General features: G+C 40.6%; 2 protein-coding genes and 1 long non-coding RNA gene across 9 annotated transcripts; 1 reads left to right on the top strand and 2 right to left on the bottom strand.

Annotated features, from left to right (window-relative positions):
• Positions 1 to 398: 398 nt before the first annotated feature.
• tsc2 (TSC complex subunit 2) lies at positions 399 to 17,835 on the bottom strand. 6 transcript variants are annotated; one of them, XM_077718188.1, is made up of 43 exons: positions 17,680 to 17,835; positions 16,814 to 16,958; positions 15,807 to 15,979; positions 15,419 to 15,505; positions 15,245 to 15,355; positions 15,015 to 15,162; positions 14,828 to 14,945; positions 14,702 to 14,750; positions 14,456 to 14,581; positions 14,281 to 14,354; positions 14,063 to 14,189; positions 13,842 to 13,985; positions 13,628 to 13,765; positions 13,426 to 13,529; positions 13,230 to 13,311; positions 12,996 to 13,151; positions 12,796 to 12,915; positions 12,469 to 12,591; positions 12,275 to 12,381; positions 12,030 to 12,195; positions 11,799 to 11,921; positions 11,590 to 11,724; positions 11,231 to 11,420; positions 11,001 to 11,094; positions 10,823 to 10,925; positions 10,586 to 10,680; positions 9,632 to 9,772; positions 7,976 to 8,137; positions 7,606 to 7,761; positions 7,401 to 7,516; positions 7,089 to 7,328; positions 6,770 to 7,009; positions 5,940 to 6,029; positions 4,494 to 4,651; positions 3,827 to 4,413; positions 3,628 to 3,706; positions 3,464 to 3,550; positions 2,930 to 3,116; positions 2,712 to 2,851; positions 2,236 to 2,314; positions 2,076 to 2,167; positions 1,908 to 2,006; positions 399 to 1,836 (listed from the first exon to the last, which is right to left on the bottom strand). In XM_077718188.1, the coding sequence occupies exons 3-43, from the start codon at positions 15,942 to 15,944 to the stop codon at positions 1,666 to 1,668; spliced, it is 5,682 nt and encodes a 1,893-aa protein (XP_077574314.1). In that variant the 5' UTR covers positions 15,945 to 15,979; positions 16,814 to 16,958; positions 17,680 to 17,835; the 3' UTR covers positions 399 to 1,665. The 6 variants fall into 6 exon arrangements, with proteins under 6 accessions (XP_077574314.1, XP_077574315.1, XP_077574316.1 ...); XM_077718189.1 differs by lacking the exon at positions 17,680 to 17,835 and having other exon boundaries at positions 7,401 to 7,513; positions 16,814 to 17,119; XM_077718190.1 differs by lacking the exons at positions 5,940 to 6,029; positions 17,680 to 17,835 and having other exon boundaries at positions 16,814 to 17,119.
• On the top strand, positions 16,888 to 19,364 carry nthl1 (nth-like DNA glycosylase 1). The gene is made up of 7 exons (XM_077718202.1): positions 16,888 to 17,255; positions 17,590 to 17,813; positions 17,891 to 18,153; positions 18,214 to 18,384; positions 18,460 to 18,619; positions 18,698 to 18,803; positions 18,995 to 19,364. Coding segments are annotated over exons 1-7 (1,197 nt in total). The 5' UTR covers positions 16,888 to 17,253; the 3' UTR covers positions 19,266 to 19,364.
• On the bottom strand, positions 18,447 to 19,641 carry LOC144197676 (uncharacterized). 2 transcript variants are annotated; one of them, XR_013326574.1, is made up of 3 exons: positions 19,593 to 19,641; positions 19,120 to 19,241; positions 18,447 to 18,632 (listed from the first exon to the last, which is right to left on the bottom strand). It is a non-coding gene; the product is annotated as an uncharacterized LOC144197676 (long non-coding RNA). The 2 variants fall into 2 exon arrangements; XR_013326573.1 differs by lacking the exon at positions 19,593 to 19,641 and adding an exon at positions 19,390 to 19,541.
• Between the last annotated feature and the right edge of the window lie 30 nt (positions 19,642 to 19,671).

Here is a 19,671-nt window from a genome sequence, read left to right as displayed (position 1 = left end):
ACAGCCATTGTTGTTTTTTTCCCCACGTCTCCACTCCGGGTGACCCTGGTGGTCCCTGACAGAAGCACAAAACCGTGCTCACCTGAGGACTAAGAATTAAAAAAGAAAAACTTGTATGTTTCTGCTATGTAGTGTGTACATATTTTGCATATGTAATCAGTACAATTTTACTACTTGGGGTACTTGTGACCCGTCCAGAATCCAAATGTTTTTCACCCCAAATTTGCATGTAAGCAAACCAAATGTGGAAGAGCACGGGAATTGATGTCACAGCACGTGTGAGGAGAGAAAAGTTTGCAGTAGAAAGAAGGTTAATGTAAGTTGAAAATAAGGACTTTTGTACTACTTGTATTTATTTACAAGTTGACCCACCATGAAGCTAAAATGATCAGTATGGGTTTTTATTTTGTTTGTAATGTAAATGCACTTTTTTTTTAATATATGTATTGTGTTCATTTTCTGGTATGTTAGGTATGGAATACATTACAGAAAGCTTTACTTATACTGTTGCCAAAGCTTTTTCTTTGCAGTATTTACGACTCACTATGTTAATAATTATTTTGTTTTGTACTTAGCACTTTACTGTCAAACGGAGTTGATATCCAAGGCTACATATTGAACTCATCAACTTGTTTTAATGTCATAGAAAATGTAGGGAATATTAACAGTTTTAAAGCAGTTGCTTTTTTTGGTCATTCAACCAAAGTACTTTGTGTGTCCAGTGGGCAAATCTCAGGGAAAACACCCATTTTTTTTTAATGTTAGGTCACATGAAAAAGGAATATAAAACAGTATTGATATGTGGAATAACAGCACTTGATCAACAAAGTATTGAAGCAAGTCCAAATGTGTTGCAGAGGCTGTGCAATAGTTTGTTTTCAGCCTGTACGTCGTTTTCCTGCCACATAAAATCTTTAATAAGTATTTTTTACAAACTTGCTTATGTCTGTATATCTCGGTGCTTCACTGTGTATATATTTGTTTTAGCTTTTTATGGGTCAAAACATTATCATCTTTCAATTCTAATGGGTCAATTCAAGCACAAGGATTAAGCTAACGACATTGAATCAAGTGGTTCGACGCTGAATAAATACTTCATGTCTACTCACTTATATATTTTTTTTGTTTCCCCAATCTGTCTTCAACAAAACATCTTGTGTAAAACTGTTAGCGATGTGTCAAATGGCTTGTTTTTATCCCATCTGTATTTGGCAATTGTGGTAAATGTTCATGCTTTTGCACTTGACAATGTTGAATAAACAGCGCAACAGTAAATGAGCTCTCATGAATCAGTAACAAATTATTTAGTTGTCTTAAGAGATTTTGTGAAAACCAGTGTGGGTTTTAAGGATTGTATTTGTTTAAAAAATGATGTATACTAAGGACATTTTTTGCTTTGTGAGTTTGTTTTTCTCTAAAAATTTAATATTTTTCTTTTCTTCCAGTTTACAGTAATCAAATCGTGCATAATGAGATTCTTTTGAAGCCTCAATTCATCTTGGATGCAAAGAGGCAATATTTAAGCTAAAATGCACAGAATTTTTCTGTTCACCATTTGAACACTCAAAACAACATTTAATATGAAGTTGGTGCATTGGTAATCAATTTCAGTCAAAGTCTACATATTGAAATCTACCCGGATCGGTTTGTCTCACCTACACGGAATCACACAAAATCAGTGAAGTCATCAACTGTGGAAACCAGCCTTTTACGCTGGCCCGTGCTTTCCGAGTTGGACGAGGCGCTGCTGCTCTGCTGGAACGGTTTGTTTTGCTGCGCATGACCCTGAGTCAGAGAGATGCCGGGAGTTGCGCGGGACTGAATATCTTCCTGAGCCTGAAAAAAAAAAACACACAAGGTCCAGCTTAAAATCATTGCTAGTAGCACATTTGACTCTTCCATCTTACCCTTGTCCTGATCCTCTTAATGTGCCTCAACCTCGCCAGCCACTTTGAGGCGTACGCGTCTGAAGGGTTGGCTCTGTACTGATGCACCAAGGAAGCCATCTACACAGACAAGGATATTCTCAATATCTCAAACAGCGATGGCAAACGGCGAGTGCAATTTTAACTCACATTGGCATGTAGAGCCATCTGTCTGACTAATAGCGGGAGGTTGCCGTCGGAGACTATTTTGGAGACGCTTGTATCAACTAAGCCTTCCAGATCTGAAAGGCAAGCAAAAGTGAGGTGACAACTTCAACAATAAGGAGGAGAGAAACGACGCTTGGCTCACCTTTACGACACTGCAGGGACACTAGGTTACATTCGTAATCCAGTGGTTTTATGATCACTTCCACAAAGTTAAACTGACCCTAAAAGAGGGAAAACAGTAAAAATAAAGCAATGCTGCTGTTACCAAAAAAAAGTGGATGCATGTATTTTATATACATGTGTTTGTGTATACACTTAATGCTATACTACTGTTGTTTACGGTTCATTTAACAAGCCAGGTTTAGCTTTAACCCTAAAAATATAACTCAACAAATGATGTTTTTCCCCCCAGTGTAATGGTGTAGTGAATGAGCTTAATAAAGAGAAAACTACAATAAAGTAAAGAGACCTATACCGAAAAGAAAAAAGTACCAAAAACGCTTGGATTTACAAAGTGACAATCCTGAGTATATTATAATAGTAGTCACCTGAGTGCCTATATTTCTGCAATTAATCTGGAATGTTGCGTGCAAAGGCAAATCAAAGCATAACGACTACCTTGATGGTGCCCAGTTTATACTCCTCGCCAGAATCATTGTAAACCACCATGACAAAATCATTGCCGATGTGTCGCTTCTTATTGCAGCAGCCCTTGTCACTTTCTCTGTTTGGCATCAATGTGGCGATATGGAAGATAGCTAGGGAAAAGAAAAATCATAATTTTTGGGCTGCCCATAGAAAGCAAAAAAACGAGAGTTCCATAAATAGTTTCATACCTTGCATGATGTCATCATGCCAACAGTAAGTAAACTCGCCGTCATCGCCGTACTGATCAAGTCCCCCCAAGAAGATCTGGTCGGGGTCGCAGTCCTTCAAGTGGATTAATTTTCCCAGTCCCGTGAGGAAGGCTGCATAGCGATTTGATCCATATTCGTTGGATAGGATGGCCACCTCATTGTTAACCTTCAAAAGAAGACGTCAAGTTACACATTTTGCAAAATTTCTGCACTACAAATCATACTTTTTTCCAGTGTACCTTGTTGGTGGTTTCTGATAAATTGAAAAACTGTACCATCAAAATTCAACTTATATTTTCTTTTCCTACTTTTATTGTGCATTCTTTGGCTTGTGCGACTTATGCTACTTTTCATCATGAAATTCTACCACAATTTAACATTTAAAGCCTTTTGTGTCCTTTTTCCATCTTCTTGCAATATTCACTATGTCTTACAACAGATACAATAAAAATCAATGTATGATAACTATTGTGTCCCATTGAAAAGCCCACCAGAATGATTAAAAGTGCTCACCTGGCCCGCTCCGACAAAGATCACGCCAATCTTGTGGGTGTCATAAGGAGGCATTTGATCCAGAACCTTCACAGCACGATCAATGACCTTCAGACAAAAAACACACAGAAGTTAACTTTGCACCAAAGCTTACAAAAGAAGAAACCAAGATGTAAGACAGTGACCTGGGTTTTAGGCAGCAGCAGTGGCTTGTTAGCTTCATTCCCAAAGAAAGGTGAATGGTACAGCTGAAGGAATACAAAGCTAAAATAGGCACAAGACAAAAAAAAGTTTAAAGAAAACAACATTATGGACAAACACATTCATTATTAGTAGGTACATTTTGTGATAAACATTCTTAGGCGTCCATGTTTGTAATAATACCTGGGACTGAGCCCAGCCATCTTTTCAGTGTTGCTGCTAGGCCCGGATCTGCTCTGGTACGAATCTCTCTCAGTCCTCCTTTCTCGTCGGGAAGAGGGCGCCGATACCGAGATGGTATGACCCCGTGGTCGGTGACCCCCACCAGGTGAGATGGGTCCCGGTTGGGGTCCGGGCGGTGGGAACTCCAACTTCATTCTCGCACCTACGCTTTGTGGAGGCCCCGTTGAAGCGCTATCGGTTATCGGATTTGTTGTTATGATCCCTCCGAGGTCTCCTCCTGCACTCTCCCTCTCAGTAAGCTGCTGGGCTTTGGTTTCTGCAGGCACTCTGGACTGGGCAGCATCACCAATAGCAGTCTCGGACTCCAGGTTCACTTTGGAGAAGGCTTCTGATAAGGTTTGAAGCTCTGGTGAGGAACTGGACTTGTTGAGTCCATGACCCTGGGACTGATGGGTGCCTTGGAAGAGGAGTTCCTGACTGCCAGGGGTGGAGAGTCCCAGAGGAGCTTGATCAATTGGAATTGCACCCTCACTCACTTCTTCTAATGTGGACTTTTCTTCATCTTGGCTGGAGGAGGACGAGGAGGACTTGGAGGGCAAAAGGCAACATATTTTCAATGACTTCAACTGAAAAGCCCTACCTTAGTTTCAAAATTTGACATACTGACCCGACTGAGAGTTCCAGAAGGCGGAGCTTTTGGGAATTTATCAGCAGAAATGAAGATGGGGTCAGCCGGCACGGGTTCAAACTCTTCACATTCCGGCCAGTCAGATGGGGACTGCACAGCTGTGACCCCTGGGCTTTCTTCCATCACCACTACAGAGTCTATAACAGGACACAATAACAAACATTTGTGAGTAGTTCACAATAGAACAATAAAATGGTTTGCTCTTCACAAACCACGTGTTAGTATCAACAATCACCATAGCTGTCAGTAAGCAATTTTATGTCTAACAGACATCACCTGCAAACTACATCATTAACAGGCTAACTCAATCACATGGCTTCAACTCAAAAAGCTGAGAAACACACACATGCAAATAAAAATAAAAGCCATGGAGATCATTCATGTAAACCTAAAGGCGCAATGATCCGCAAACACAAACAGGCATTAATGATCTTTTCATCACAGACATGGATTTGATTTACCTTCAACCACTAGGCTTGGGCGGTATAAATAATTCATGTACGCCCCTCAAACCATTATTCCCCATTGAAATGAACTCTAAACAAATATGGCTTATGAAGGCTAACAAAAGACGCATTAGACAGCAGAAAATGTCAATGTCCAGTTGCCTTAAAAATGTTTTAAATAGCTCAACGAGACAAAATGATAACCGCCCAACTCTAAAAAAGGTACATGCATGTAATAGTTTCCTGGTTATTCCAACCCAAACCTAGTGCAACAGCAGCCCAGACCAGGCTGTGCAGTCCCACACATACAGACCTAACATAAAGAGAATATCAAACGCAATTTCTGACCCACCGCTACACTGCAACTGTGAAAATAATTGTCTTCACTTGCTAACCAATGTATAACTTCTATAAGGTCTGGGCATTTCTGTTGACACCCTCAAGGGATAAAGGGTGTGTTGACACTTATTGTTAGAAAAGGCTTAGCAGGGAAAATCAATCATGGAAGAAGACGGATGATTCATTTGAATGGGTGAAGTGCCACTCTCTGCTTGGGGATGAAGAGAGGGCAAATTGGTAATCAGATGTTGCCCCACTGGCACCAATATGGAGCCATCTTTTCTCCTAAAGTACTGTCAATCCCAATGAAATACATGTATTCACTTTCTTGACTCCAAAAGAGTAAAACTGTGAACATAAGCACTCCCTTAGGTAAGCATAATACAGCTTCCCCTTCAAAATCTGGAAAATATTATTTAACCTTAATCATGTAGAATGTGTTACATTTAAGAATCCATATTCGATTAAATATCCAATGGGCCTCTGCAAGAAAGTGAATACATAAGCACTTTATTGATGATAGAAGTACTCATTTTAGTTAGTTGTATTTTGCAAGTTACTGATAATGTCTTTTTTGGAGGGTGTGTGTAAGTGTGTGCATAAGGATTGGGGGGAGGGTCAAACATGGGAGGGACGGTACCTGCCCAGGAAATGCTCCTGTACAACCTGTTATGGGCCGGAGGGCCTATGGGTGCACTGCCCTGACCCAGAAACCAGAGAGAGCCGCTCACTGCAGGCAGGATGCCACATAAGTCAATCACAAACCAGCACAGTGATGATGGTGGACAAACAAGACAAACAAAGCCATCATAACAACTGCGGAAAAGATCTTAAAAAGGAGGGGAGGGGATTCTTAAAAGTGAGGGTACAATAGCAAATCAGGAAAATGCCATTTGAAACACAGAAAAAAAAACGGCATCACTAAGGCACTTGTGAAAAAAATTCACATGGCCAGGAATTCTGATCATGTCCACTTTTTGTAGATGACATAAGTTAAAAGTCCACACGTGCACTTTTAGTAATTCATGTGCATACAAATGATTTAAAAAAATAGCAACGTGTACAACAAAGTTAAAAAAGCCAGGGTGAGGTTAATGAGATGTTGCGGATTAAATAAATATAATATCTATTTATATATACATACACTTTCAAAATATTTTTGTTGCTACATTCTATCAGAAATTTGCTTTATATTTCCATTAATTTTATACTTGAACACTATGTAAACACAAATTCATTAAAATCCATGGACCGAAACACATTGTAAAAAAAGGAGCAAAATCTTGATTTGAGCACAATTCAAATGTAAACAAAAATATGCTTATTTTTTTTACTATCTCCTTTAAAATTATTATTTTTTAAACTAAACATGCTGGTGCAATGATGATTACATAATGTCGAGCATTCATCAATGGCAAAAAAATACTTTTGAGCCCTCCCTAGATATGAAATAGAAAATGAGACACTCACCTGTGTTGGAGCGCTGGATCAAATGAGGCTTCCCTCCGGCACCACTGTGCGTTTGGCTAAAGGACTCGGCAGGTGCAGGAGTAGCCGTGCTAGCAGGAGCACTGACTGTCCGAGACGCAGGTTCTTTCACTCCCTCCATCGCCATCAGGACCGTGGACAGCTCCTGCAGGGGCATGTTTCGCACCTCGGAGGAGAAGGGACTCGGCGGGTTCTCCAGGCACATTAACCAGCTTGTGTTGCCTGAGAAGATGGATGGAAACAGACTCATTTTGGCCATTTGCAAACAGGCATACAACTTTAGTTAGATTTTTCTACATACCAGAGGGTCTACGAATGAAGATCTCAGCCCAGCCCTGTGTGAGAATGGGAACAAACTCAGCCAGACCGGGGTTATCTTTGAGTGGCGGGGGTGCCGGCGTGTTGGCAGAAGTGGACGAGGGAGGACTGAGGCCATCCAGTGTGGTAGAAGAGGGTGACAACTGAGCTGCCAACTCCCCCTCGGAGGGTGACACCAGTGGGCTTAGACTTTGGGCGGGACCGGCACGAAGAGCATGACCACCTGATACAAAATAAGAGCTGCATCAAAAAAACTGCAATGTAAGTCAAATCGCCATTAGAATGGAAATATTACCCGACATAGAGCGGACACGTATGCGTGTGGCTCTGCTTTGCTGCTGACTTGACTGGGACTCCAGTTTGGCTGGTGCCTCCTTTGTTATCCGGGTGTGCAGGGATGGGTCAGACCTGCTGGTGAACAGAGGTGAATCACTCAAAACCAAACAAAACTACACTAAAAAAAAAGATGATTCATTTCAACAGTGACTTAGTGTCCCCACCTGGTCATTTCGCCTCCCCCCAGTCGGTCGGCCATGTCCAGGCCGAGCAATGCATGCGTGTGAACTCCTCCGCTGGTGGTGATGGTCACTAGTTTATTGCCCACTAGCCATGTCATGCTGCGACCGCCTGCCAGGAGGAACTCTGCAATTGGAGATCTAAGAAGAAATTCAAAATCTTTAAAAAAATAATAATAATAAGGGGAAAAAAGTCTATCTGTCCAGCACTATTTAGAAACTATGACTGATTTCTTAGGTTAAAAGTAAGTAAATGTTTTTGTTGTTTTTTTACATTCAAAAATAGATGACAAGTTTTAATTGTGTAAAACTAGAAACCAAATATTCTAGTTTAAAACATGACTGAAAAATGTACCTTTTTGGCAGAGCTGAGAAGTTGGAAAAGACATATCTTGCCATCATGTCCAGGCATGTCTCAGTGAGCTCCAAGTGGACCGTTTTCAGTGTCTCGTCTGCTTGAGTTACTGCATTTTCATCAGCTGAGCCCAGACTGCAAGTAGTCGTGGAAGTTTGCATCCTAAGGGGGACACATCAATAAGACAGAAAAACGAGAGAGAAGCAGAAATACAATTAGAGGAAGTCACACGAGGTCAGAATTTAATTCAAATGGTTTATGGAAACAAAAGCATGCAAGTAATACGTGCATTATGGGGACACAGCACAAGCATGCTTGTATCGTCACCAACTCAAGCAAACGCAAACAGACCCATGCTGGAAAGTGACATGTATTATTTGCAAGCCTCAACAAATAATTGGCAAAAAAAAAATAGAAAAGAGATTTAAATGCCACTAATATGAATCCTATCAATTTTGACTGGACTTTACTAATCAGTGGCTTAGGTAAGTCAAAACCTGTTAACATTAGCGCTTATTATAAAGTCAGTTCGTTTAGTATGTCATTATTTTTTAAGATTTAATGGAAATTCTCTAATAAAGTCATGCAAAGGTCGTAGATCAAATTAAATGTTTAGACAGCACGCACTTACCTTGACTCTGCTTACATGATTTACTAAATTCCCTTTTATATTATGCACCCGAAATGCCAAAAAAGGGTGAAATGAGCATGATCATGCAGCAATTTAGTACTGAGATGTTAAAACTATTAAGTTCCAACTATTCAACAGGGGTATAGGCTATAAAATTTAAAAAAAACATTGCAGCTGTGCCTATGAAGCCAATTTTACAGTAACATAGTATTTTCTGTTATTTTTTAACAAGAAAGGCATTACTATAACCTATTGATCTGCAATGGACAGCTGCAATGTAGATTGTAAGCACACAAAAGCTGTTGCACAAACAATACCTGAGCATTGAAGGCAAAAGAATAGAAAGGCCGCAAGTGAGACTTTTGAATTTGTATACTAGTTGGCCATCAAATCATATCACAGATTCAGCCTGCTACTCCCAAAACACCACTTGAGGAGATTGGTCATAGCAGCAAAGTCTATCTTTGTGAAGTGAGTGATGTAAAATGTCGAGCAACATGTCCAACAGACAAAGCAAAGAAGACCATTTAACTGCTAGTGTTCCCATCACCAATCCAGTGATCCAATCAGGAAAAAGGCGCATCGCAGTGTGTACTAACAAGTCCAGAAATTTTAAGATCACATGAGATATGGAAGCTTCTCCACACTCTCCAGCCATTCATTGTTAATAAGCCAATCAAACCCAAGCAAAGGAAACAAGCAAACAAAATCAAAAAAAGAAAAACATGGACATCAGTCCATGGTGGTCTTTAAAACACTGTGGCATGCAAAAATCAAATGAATCACGGCAACAAAACCTACAACAGCGAGTGCATGATGTCAGCACGTGACAGACAAACAAACGTTTTGACACCAATTCTAGCATGCAGCACCCATTCCAGGTGTCATTGGTAATAAAAATCCCACCCAACAGCATGACAATGACCAAACACCCCACCAACCATCCCATGGAAGAAAAAAAAATCAAGTTTGGTAGTAGTTGTTGTTTTTTTTTTGTAGTTTGTTTACCCAGATGGCTCTCTAACCTGCGGACCGCGTGATCGGAGACACTGATGCTGCGGGATCGGAACGCATCCATGGCTGACAGGTCCCTCAGCTCTTTAACTGGAGAGCTGCTGTTATTGGCTACCACCGCTGCCGCCTTTGCCACTTTTGCCGCCCGAAGACTGGGCAGTGATGGGTACCACGGCGAAGGGGTCAAAAAAAAAAGGGGTTGGGAATGGGTGGAGGTTACGGTGTGGCGGTGGCGGTGGGTAGTCAACATCGAGGTGGTTTCGGGGGGTGGTGTGTGTGATGACGTTTCACCCCCGGCAGCGCCATTGCAACGTGAGCATGTGAGCCAGCAGCACACACCAGACACAGAAGGGGGTTTACAGGGGGGGGGTACGCAACGTCAAAGGGGGCAGAGGTCGCAGGAGGAGGGTTGGGGGGAGCAGGAGGAGCGGGTAGGGGACACGTGGAAGCCCCCAAAACCACAACCGCAACACAGCGCCCATTTGCAGGAGGCAGGGGAGGTGCCAAATGAAAAAAAATGAAAGAAAAAACATAACAGGGTGAAAATTAACAGCAGTTGAACATTATGAAATAGATTACAGGACAGCGTATAACTCAACTGAGAGATAAAAGATCAATTAAATGGGAAAACAGTCTTTTTTTTGTTGGGAAATGAAAGTAGCCGCAAATAAAAGATTGAAGGAGAGGAATCAAATAAATATTATATTACACAATGAAGCGAAAGATCTGGACAGTAAAAAAGACGGACAAGGAGGAAGCTTCAGCACAAGAAAAAGATTCTAAACTACAGAGACAAAAGGAGCCCCCGGAATGATAGTTGTGGAATGATGACTATATTTAAATCTATGTCTTTATAAACCCACCATTCAAAGATACTATAAGATAAGTGTCATTATTGTTTATCCATTTTTATCTTCCTCCTCGCAACTAACGTCCAAACTAGCGTACTTGAATGAATCCTTTACCTTTTGGGTCTTTCATTGAGACTTGTGCTTCGGGCACGAAAAGAACTCTGCTCGTGACCGTCATCGAATGGCAGCAAGGCATTGGAACGCAAACCCTTTGGAAACAAAATAAATACATAGATGTAAAAAAAATACATTAAAAAGACTTAATATATGAAATACAAAATAGCACATTGAGGAAAGCATTACACTTTTTCCCTGACGTGATACTTGAACAGCCAAATTGTAGTAATTTACCTTTGTGATGTACTGAACAAAATCTTTTCGGAAAGGGAGTCGGCAGCGAATGAACCACATTGCAATCACGTGATGGGCAAGAGAGACGATGTACTGGTTGTACCTGAGGGAAATGTCCAAATAGTGTGTGTATAGTAAATAGTATTATTAGAGCTTTTGCATCTTTGTGAGTACTTACTTGGACGGGTTAGTGTACGGGAGTGAGATAGCGAAGACGCTAACATATTGCTCGGCAACAAAGTTGGCATAAAGGTGAGGAAGGCGCACCAAAGCTATGGGAAAGAAGGAAGAAAACAGGGAAAATCTTTATTTGGGCTTCTTTTTAACCAAAAACGTACTGAATTTTCCACTGAAATAGTGGTTAGAAATGGCTTTTTTTTTTTTTAAAGATGTATTTCTAGTACTCACTTGAAAGAAACTCAAGCATTGGAGATGCCATGGCAACTGTTGCAGAGATGTGGGTGAGCTTAACAATAAGAGCAGGCAGCAGCTTGATCATAATGTCCGGCATCTCCACTGTGCACAGAGTGAGAGCCACTACACACTGCTTGGCACAGCGGTATATTAGGCCAGTCTCAAGACACTGAACCAACTCCCTCTGAAATAGAAAGAAGGGAAATCTTAATGATATCACGATACTTTGTAAGCCAATAAGTTTTGGATATGTTCCTATCAATTGTTTGACAAACTTGTCAGTGTCAAATAACTCTGCAAGAATAAGGTGGTCAAATATTGTTGTATATTTCTAGTGTGGTTGTGGTTTATACTTGTCTTGATTGTTCCAGATAGGTGTGGTAGGAAGTGATAGCTGTTAGGGCAGGAACCACAGCCAGCTGAACATCTGTTCTTGAAAATCCGTCCGGGATCTTCTTCAAACGTTCTGAAATCAGCCGGTCTGTCACCTACAAACAGAGGAAACAATGGTGATCTCTGTTGCAAACAAGATACTTTTAAAAGGGACAGAAAATGTGGTTACCATGCAGCAGAGCGTGGAACAAAGCTGGTCTAAGTTGCACGGTGAGGTAAGCAGCAAAACCTTGTATTGCAGCGTCCATTGCAATTTCTCCAAGACCAATTTCAGCACTTTCCAGTCTGTTTCCTGCAAAATTCAAACAAAATCATATTCATCATTGATCATCTAATATTCAGTGGACCAGACAGCGAGTATGAGCACTAAGAATTCAAGTATGCAAACATAGATGTGTACCATCTTCAGACATTGCAGAATCACACTGAAAGCTGTCGAGTAGGGCAGGTAGGCAGAACGTATTGTTGCAGTGACAGAAGGCGCAGCAGTGGGAGGAGGTGGACCACTTGCAGGAGGAGACGTTGGACCCGTCGACTTCTTTTCATTGGTTCTTTTTTCAGGCTCCCTGAATTGTTGAACATTGAAAATGACATTATGAAATAAACATCAGTGAATAGCTTAAGTGGGTATGCATGTGTACTGACCCTATATCACAATAGCAGTAAGGGCTAAACCTCATGGCACCATCTTTGTTGGGGAAACCAACACGATGAAGAGAGTCTGCTCGCATCCTCAGAAAGAAATCAAAAATCTACGTGTATAAAAAAAATAATGATTATTTTATTTTTTTGAGGAACTTAACTGAACTGATGGTGGTTGATGCAGTTATTACACTAACCTGCAGTCTGATACTTGAAGCAATCAAAGAAGAGTACTTGTTTTTGTAGTGGAGCTGCAAATGGCTGATGAGTAACTCATAAACACGAGTTGCGTGGCCGGCTGGCAAACTGTAAAGTTTGCTCTAGTGGGGGGACAATAAGTCATGCTTTTTTTAAAAATGTAATCAGGCAAAGAAAATGATAAATATGGTAGTTCTCCAAGAAACAAGTAGGACGCTTTTTAAACCAAAAATATAAATAAAATCCACTGATTTGCAGTTTGCATATTTTGTTACCTAGTTTTCCAAATTTCATTGCATTCCTTTCAATTTAAACAAAGATTGTACCTGAAGAATCTCAAGTAGTCCTAATATTGCAGTCCTCACATCCTCCAATGGAGACTCTGCTGTGTGCTCTCTATCTGAAATTTCCATCGGTCCAGGACACACCAAAGAACGACTGGCAACCTAGAAAAACAAAAATGCAATCATAACAGTTTATAGATTATATATTAGAGTTCAAATGACCTTATTTAATGTGCTCATACCCGCTCAATAATATCCAATAGGCTAGTGAAGTGATGTGTGTTGCAGCCCTCAGCCAAGTCCACCAATAGCTGTGTAGCTTGTTTTCTTACAGCTGGGTCTCGATCATCAGCGATGCCACTGAGCAGAGGGATCACTACCATTTCTATCAACTCATCCTGAAAAAAATAAAAGAAACAGAAATATCCCTTTGTAGGAATCATCTTCAAGACTTAAAATAAACACACAGTAAATACCTCATACAGTTGACGGTTGGTGCTTAAAACAAAAGACAGGATGTGAAGAACTTTGATTCTGATCAAACTGCGGCTCTCATTCCTTGTAGGGTTGAGAAGAAATGGAAATACATTATTAAACAACTCCAGAGTGTGTTATAAGACTAAAATAAAAATTGGAGCACTCAAATATCAGTATACGTAGTATTCATTTCACCTGAAGAATTTCTCCATGAGCCAGTGAAGGCTCTGAATCCAACCATCTTTTGCGGGCTGGATGGACTGGGCCCTGTACGATATGAGGGTCAGCACCGAGGCATCCTTTAACAAAAAACATAGAAGATAGAGTAAGAAAATGGGGGACACTCTAGATAGAAAATAGGAGCTTTCTTAAGGATGGTATATGGCACAAAACTAACCGGTCTTTTATCAGCACATTTCTCCACCAGGCTAAAGAACTTCTCTGTGGAACCATGGTAACCATTCTGCTCATATAATTCTTCTATAGTTGTCAACAGCTCATAAACGATGGCCTTCAATTCAGCGCTGCCTATTGCCTAGAAGGAGAATTGATAAAAGTTCAGATAAAACAAGATAACTTTGCTTTGAAGAGCTGGGCGCGTGTGTATATACCTGAATTTGCTGTAAGAGTCGTTCTATGATGCCAAGTAGAATGTCCCAAGTAACAACTTGCAGCTCTTTGCCATATTTCCTGATTAGTCGGGTGATAGAGAGGACAATTTCATAGGAAACCACCTCGTTGGCACATGCCATAGCCTTTGTAGTAGAGAGGAAAAACAAAACAAAATTTCAAATAAATCTTGAAATTAGGTCAAGATTTACAAAGATTTTACCTTGTAAAAAGAAGGCAAAACCAGCGTGGGGGTGTTTTTGAGTGCAGGGAGCCTGTGTGCTCCCCACAGCGCCATTCCAACAAAGAACACTGCTCCTCTTAACAATGGTGCATCTTCCGTGTACACCCTGTTGGATATGAAGGTTAAAATTAGCTCCAATGAAAGAGTCCCACTCAAGACAATTGTCATGTGTAAAGGAATGAAAATAGTAACAGTACTTCTCTTCCATTATCCGGCACATTGTGTAAATAGCACTGTGTCCAAGGTGAGTCCCCAAAACCTTTCTCATCAACTGAGGTAGCAGTAGAAACATGGGAAAACAACAAACAAGACAAAGAGAAAGTTAATCATTTGGTCATTAGGCCAAAAGCCTTCATTTGCATTTTGACCAACCTTCCAGCAGGATTCACAAAACTCTTTGACATTGACTGTACGACACAGTGTGATGATGAAAACACCCAGAGAGTCTGAGGGTAGACAGTTGTAACACACCACGGCATCAAGAACCTGGAGAGCCACCTGAATGAAACACCAGATCAGAATTGATGCCCAGAAAGGTGAATGTAGCTCTGTAGAAATTGCTTGTACCACTTTCAAACAAAATAGATGGACATTTGAAATAGTGTAAAACGAACCAACCTCAATGTCAGTTGAAGCGGTTGTTCTGTTGCAAAGAAGGCAAATTTTCCTGCAGAAAAGAGATAAAAATCAGAATTGTATCGCCTCAGATTTTTGCACTCAGTTAACATTGTCTGCCCGACTCACTGGACCATAGTGGAGACATTTTGGTCCAAGTAGCAACTGTTGAATTTCACCAAGTTGACAAGAACATGGAGAAAGTCAGAGGTGAGACCTATGTTCATCCACAGTAGCACAAAGGAAGCTAAGGGAAAAGACAAAAAATAATGACTTCAATTGCAAAAAAACCCTTTTGTGTATCTATCTCTTTTACCTATGTCTTCCTCAAGGTATGTAATGTCTTTCCCATTCTCAGTTAAAGCCTTGAAGACCTCCAATCGGTCAGAAAGTTCTTCATTGCATGGTTGGTAGTCTCTGATCACCTTGAAAAAGTAAGCTCTCAATGGCCCCAGTCGCTCACCCTTCAAAAGGAAAAAATGCATCTTTGTAAATGGTTCTGTTGACATATGAAAATAATTGATTTACTATGTTAAATGGCTCAACCTGTCCTTGTATGATAGCCCTAAGAAGCTGAAGGGCAGCATGTCTGGCCTCAGGAGGTTGTTCTTGTGTCAGCATGTCATCCACAGATTTCCAAACAGCTTCTACTGCATGCTTTTAAACAAACACATTGTTATTATTATTTACAAGCATTCCCCACAAGATCGGGGTACTCACTTCTTCAAATTTTTTGGTTTTGGCAAGATCACAAATGTGATTCATTGTGCGAATACGGTTGCTTAAACCACATTCAGGCAGGAGTTCCTGGAAAACAAAAACGATAATTATCGTGAAATATTTTTTGTAAATGATAATGGTTAAGAGAAGAATAAGTTGATGAAAAAATGTGTTTTGAAGAAAATAACGCAGCAAAAAAAAAAAAACGAGTGGGAGATGCAGGACAACACCAAGCCGATCCATTAAAAAAATTCAAGTGAATTCTCCCTGGCGTTTTCTTTTTCTAAATGTATTGTAAATACCGGTGCGCAAAGAGCTGCTTTATTGTACCTCGTGCAAACCACAGATCATGATGATTATGCATTTTTGAACAATGTTTATGCCATACCTTTATGATATCAGATGTAATGATAAACTCTGATGGTTTGTGGTCACTTTGCTTGCTGGGCGGACGTTGAGGTCCCAGTCCAAATATCCCCTTCACCTTGTCTTTAAGGCTTTCTTTGCTTGGTTGTTTATTCATCATTTAATAAATCAAGGTTCACCAGTTACAAAGGAAAGCTGTAAAAATAAAATAAACAAGTTTAGTCTGTGAGGTTTGAGTACCAAGTTTTCTTTAATTGAATTGAATGCTTTAATTCTCATTAAACAAGTATTATGAGATTTAAAGCTTTGCAACAAAGTGCACAAACAACAAAAATACAGATTTAACCAAATTCAATCTCTGAAATTACATAGTAATTTTGAGTCGGTGAGTATTGAGCCTTGACTGAGAACTAAGGAAAAATATTGATTCACAGAATCACAAAATTGGGAGATGCAACCATGAACTAAGTATGCATGCAGCAAATTTCATTCAAATGTTCTCCAAATTGTATCAGTGAAATTGCATAATTTTCAGTGTGTACCTCTAGGATTGACAGTTTGTCTTGGAATAATGAAAAAAATGTTTTTCAGTTGCAGTATCACAAAAAAACATAATATAGTACTTGTGGAATGAAGTTTTTTGTATTGGATTTACTTAATTTAATTTTTAGATGAGCTTCACATTGCTGTTATTTTGATTGTGGGGGTTTAAAGCACTAAGAACGCACTTCTGTTTTGAATGGAATTACCGTAATGCTTCCACTAAGTGGGCGGACTATTTTGAGCGTCTGCTTATTTGACCACGAAAACGCGAAATCCGCCTGATTGACCCCAATCGCCTTTCTGTTTCACGAAATCAAACCCTTTGTTGTCTGTTTTTGGACAGATGACATTGTTTTAAGTTAGAATTGAACAATAAGCAAGGATCCAACATTTCAACTACATCATGGCGCTGTTGACCAGTCAGCTTGATCACTGATTGCAGGACACGAACATTCCTTGTATGGTAAAAAAAAATACTCATCTTACCTTACAAAACGTCCGTACTTTGGTGCCTTTCTGTCAGTTTTGTCGCTCTGCAGTTAGAGAAACGCTGGCTAAATCGGGACATTGGCTGATCGTTAAAGACGCCCAGCAAGCAGCACACAGTGGCTTCCAATTCGGGGTGTGCAACCTGCGAATCCAGCAGTTGAAAACGAATTACGTCAAAATACAGCGCCGAGATCTGTCCTAACTCATAAATTAGTGCAAAATAAACGTCATCGGGCCCCGAATAACGCTATCACACGCTCCATTAGGAGGAGACTTGTGTGTGCGTCTCGTTGCATCGCTCGATTTAATATAGTAAAACTCTTTACCTTAATCTATGTAAGGCTAGACCGTAGTTGTCAAAGTGGAGGCGACGGCGTAAGTAACTGGCGGCCATCTTACCTCGGAGAACTTTCCCTGATGGGCCCCACCTCTACGGAATGTATGTATTAATGTTTTCCCCTTCCTTGCATTGCTGGGTTTTCGCTAAATTATTCTATATTTTTACAATTCATCCAATTACCCCGACACAAGATGGCCGATGAGCGATAACGACTCTGGTTTCCGGATAGTCACTGTTTACTGACAGGCATCTGTAGTCCAGCATTATATTTACGCCACTTTGTACAAGTGTTCCAGCATTTAATAAATTAACACAATAAAAAATGTAATTAGTTTTATGATTCGCTTATTTTAACGAAGAGTACTCAGTTATCCCACCTTCACAAACACCACACTGACTTTAGATACCTGGCTGTCCATGTTTTCTTCTGCAGGAGCATGTGGAATGCAGTTTTGTGTTTCACGATGACATCGCCTTACTTCCAAAACATGACATATATTAAACCGAGAAGTGCAAGTCTTACCCGTTGCACAACTCCAGCCTCTTTGCTATCCAGAAGAAGGGCTGCAGATGGCAGCAGTTCCTCCTCGGTGGGCGTCAAGGTAGAAGAGGAGGAGGCAACCATCTCCCAGCAAACTCCATCCCTGTCAACAACAGGTAAAAACTTAAAATCATTCATCTCTACTGGAAGGAGTAAAATACAAAAAGCAAAATTCCTCATTGTCTCTGTTCAGATGATCGTCAGGATCTCCTCCAGTTGGCCATTACTCATCCAAAACCAGAAGCAGACGACCCACCCTTATCTTCACATCGCCGCAGACAAAAACAAATCAAAGTAGAATATGATGAACGTGGGTCGCCGGCAAAGATGGAGCTCTGGCACCCTCCGGACTGGAAGGAACAGTTAGAACATATTCGTGAGATGAGAAGAGCCCGTGATGCACCTGTGGATAACATGGGAGCAGAGAGATGCTATGACACCGAGGCCCCCGCTAAAGTAGGTGCATTCATACACTATTTCTATCACATATACTGTGTTTAATTTCATGTCACACAGGTCAGACGCTTCCAGATTTTGGTTTCCCTGATGCTTTCCAGTCAAACCAAAGACCAGATAACAGCAGCTGCCATGCAAAAGCTGAGAGCTCATGGCTGCACAGCAGAAAAACTCTTATCTACTGATGATGACACTCTAGGAAAGCTAATCTACCCAGTTGGCTTCTGGAGGGTAACAACACCAAATCCATGTTAGAAAAGTGGTCAAAAAAGACGATACCTATATGTAATGACTATTTCTCTGTAGAACAAAGTCAAATTCCTGAAGATGACATCAGCTAAGCTTGCGAATGATTATGGTGGCGACATCCCAGACAGTGTGGAAGGGCTCATCCGTCTGCCTGGGGTTGGACCCAAAATGGCTCACTTGGCTATGGATATTGCCTGGAACCAAGTGTCGGGTATAGGTAGGAACACGGCCTAAGAAAAGGGAAAGAAGTTTCAAATCAAGTTATAATCAAAATCAATTGAATTTCTGTTTACAGGCGTTGACACGCATGTGCATCGGATCTCAAATAGGTTGGGTTGGCTCAAGAAGCCCACCAAGAACCCAGAGGCAACACGCAAAGCCCTGCAAGAGTGGTTACCCAGGTCAATTATGTCATGGCCCCTTATAAAAACTTAGTACTGTATTTTATGGACTACATATATATTTTTCCCTTTCATTGGCTAATGTTAATTCTCAGGTTTGACTTATATAGTCTGAAAATCTTGTTTACAAATAGAAATGACAATGACCTGTTTTTAATTGTCTTGTGTTGATCGCTTTATATTGGCTACAGGGATCTATGGAGCGAGATTAACTGGCTGCTTGTAGGTTTTGGACAGCAGGTTTGCCTTCCTACCAATCCGCTCTGCTCCTCGTGTTTGAACCAACACAGCTGCCCGTCCGCTCACCAGAGCTCACCTTCAAAGCGGCTTAAAGTTCCATCCCCGCTCGCTCCGGATCCGGCCTCTTCTCTTCTGACAAAAACTGAACCAGGACAAGAAACTGTTGTTAAAGCAGAGTCCACCTCACCCAGAAGGAATCTGAAAAGAAAGATAAAACAATGATTTAAAACTTCTTTTGGACTATCATGTATATATTTTGAGTGGTTTCCCCACAAAAATGCTTTTGAGATTTTATTTTATTAAACAAGTACTTTGCTTCTACTGCGTTTGGAAAGTTTTTTTTCACCTATTAAATCTCCAGCCAATAGCTTTGCAGTTATAAAAATAAAATCCAAAGGACACTGAAATATGCATCCTTGTTGAAAAAAACTTGGATGGGGGGGAAAATAAACAATATTAAAGCAAAACTTATCAGCTAGGAATCAGGTGCAACACTACTTTTTAACCCAGTCAGGTGAGTTATTTGCTGGTGCATGAGTGTGCGTTAACCTGATCTGTTGTCAACCCCTCCTCCTCCTTCTCCACCTCCTTCTCCGCCTCATCCTCCTCCTGTGAGCCTCAGACAGGA

This window comes from Stigmatopora nigra, chromosome 6 (assembly GCF_051989575.1).
Source record: "Stigmatopora nigra isolate UIUO_SnigA chromosome 6, RoL_Snig_1.1, whole genome shotgun sequence".
NCBI lineage: Eukaryota > Metazoa > Chordata > Actinopteri > Syngnathiformes > Syngnathidae > Stigmatopora > Stigmatopora nigra.
Note: the sequence above shows the minus strand (reverse complement) of the source record. Positions and strands in the feature narration are given on the sequence as shown.